The 2,281-nt window shown below is 32.2% G+C and overlaps 1 protein-coding gene across 1 annotated transcript in view; it reads left to right on the forward strand.

Moving 5' to 3' along the window:
- LOC106474965 (spectrin alpha chain, non-erythrocytic 1-like) overlaps positions 1–2,281 on the forward strand; it is a 22,207-nt gene that overhangs the window by 9,977 nt on the left and 9,949 nt on the right. Inside the window, exons 8-9 of the mRNA XM_013935664.2 lie at positions 694–770; positions 1,403–1,539. Coding sequence (XP_013791118.1) covers positions 694–770; positions 1,403–1,539 — 214 coding nt within the window. The remainder of the gene's footprint in view (positions 1–693; positions 771–1,402; positions 1,540–2,281) is intronic.

Below are 2,281 nucleotides of genomic sequence, written 5' to 3' on the forward strand. Positions count from 1 at the left end.
CATGTTTCGACGTTACAACGTCATCCTCAGATAGGCCTAAATAAAATGTTTTTAATTGTGTACCAGTTGAACGTTGAATATTATTTATGATTTTATATAGATTTCTCTACTAATGAACTTGTAGAATACTCAATAAACACCTGCAGTTTAAATACCCACATATTCCAGATATGTACGTGACTACATAATATATTGTAGTAGGTAATTTAATTACTAATCCTGAAATTTAAAACAGGTGTTCAGGTTGCACATGTAAGTTTATGCTAACTAAAGAGCTATAAGTAATTTAAAGTGTAAACATAGGCCAGGAATTGGCACACTGTAATTTCATTTATGAGGCAATTTGTAAATGATGACACATTTAAATGTTATTATACAACAGTCAAATATGTATAAAAATGCCTCGTATACTGTAAAGCTTTGCAACAGCTTTAAACCTGTAATAGTTGTATGTTGCTATTGGAAATGGTTCATTCTATCATTATTATTATTATTTTTTGTCTTTTGGGTTGAATTTTAAAAAATGAGTTTGAACTCTGCATCCAGTATGGTAACTAGAACAGTATGTAGCAAATGACCGTGACTCTTTAAAAGAAAAAAAGTTTGGTTGTTTTCAGAAGTAATTTTTTTATATTGCTGGAGTACCTTTTTCTGTTTACATCTATATTGTGTGTGTTTCTCACGTGACTGTAGCGGACAAAGAAGTTCATCTTCGATCCGAAGATTATGGTAGAGATTTGTCTTCGATTCAGACGTTGCTTACGAAACAGGTTTGTTATATTTTTTCACGTGTATTTGCATATAAAGTTTGAGTTATTTTCTTGTATCTAGATTTTGGGCAAACATTAAACAATTAATGTGTAAATACACAAAACAGAGGGCCAATTTTGACGAAGTATACCAGAGTGTAGATCTGTGAATCCTGGTTCCATGTCCTGTTGCCACAAAATAAAAATTGCACCCAGTACTTTGAAGTAATGCATGCACTTTTTGATTAGAGTAACCCAAGCAATAGCAGTAGGTGCTGTTGACTAGCTACCTACCATCCAATATCTCAGTTCACATTTTGGGATGGATAGTGAAGATAGCCATTGTGTAGCTTTGTCTGAATATCCAAAAGAAACATTACTTGGAATTACTGAAATTGTAGTGTGTGATACTATGGCATACATGTTTAATAACTGTACTTGTAAACTTGGATGTACCCATACATGAAAAAAAAAATCAAATAACAACATAATTTTAATCATCGATAGACAGTAAAAAAAAAAACTTGTATTTTTATTTGTAGAGAGAAATACATTTTTTAGACTATCTAACTAAATGTACTTTGTTGAATATTTACACGTAAGATACCTGATGAACAGCATAGTTTATTTTTCCCTCCATCCAAAATAAATAGGAAACATTTGATGCTGGATTGCAAGCTTTTGAACAGGAAGGAATCCAGAGCATCACACAGCTGAAAGAGGAACTTTTGGTAGGAAATCATGACAATACCAGCAGCATTGTAAAACGTCATGATGATGTCATGACCAGGTGAGTTCATTGGTTCAATGAATGTGTGGCAGTTGAAGAATGAAAATGTGTGGTCTTCTGGCATACAACTCATGAGGTTAAAGTATTGGCCATTCTTCTTCCATATGCTACGGTTTAATAGGTTAGAAACCATTTATGATTGGCTTGTAACAAAAGATATGTGTCACAAAACACCAAGGTAATGTACTTTATATGTAGGTTTAATAGGTTAGAAACCATTTATGATTGGCTTGTAATAAAAGATATGTATCACAAAACACCAAGGTAATGTACTTTATATGTAGGTTTAATAGGTTAGAAAACATTTAGACTTAACCCGTAAATATTATGATTTGCTTGTATGCATTCCTAAATATTAGCTTGACCAATTGTTGAAAAAACTTGCAACAACATAGGACTTCTAATTGGAAAAATTAGTTACATGCATGTCACGTGAGAGCTCATCAATGCAAAAGGGATACTACTCTACATAGTCTCCGCCTTTACACTGGATCGTCAACTAATGGCAGTATAACATATTGATGCCATCTATTGGTGTAAATCAGTAATAATTAGCTCTGAAGGAATACATTAACTGAAAAGTAGGAGCTGCTGCAATAAGTTGTTTTGTCACTTTCATACTACATCATCAGTTTTTATATATAACTGTTTCATACTACATCATCAGTTTTTATATATAACTGTTTCATACTACATCATCAGTTTTTATATATAACTGTTTCATACTACATCATCAGTTTTT

Source organism: Limulus polyphemus, unplaced genomic scaffold, assembly GCF_000517525.1.
Source record: "Limulus polyphemus unplaced genomic scaffold, Limulus_polyphemus-2.1.2 Scaffold7912, whole genome shotgun sequence".
Lineage (NCBI taxonomy): Eukaryota > Metazoa > Arthropoda > Merostomata > Xiphosura > Limulidae > Limulus > Limulus polyphemus.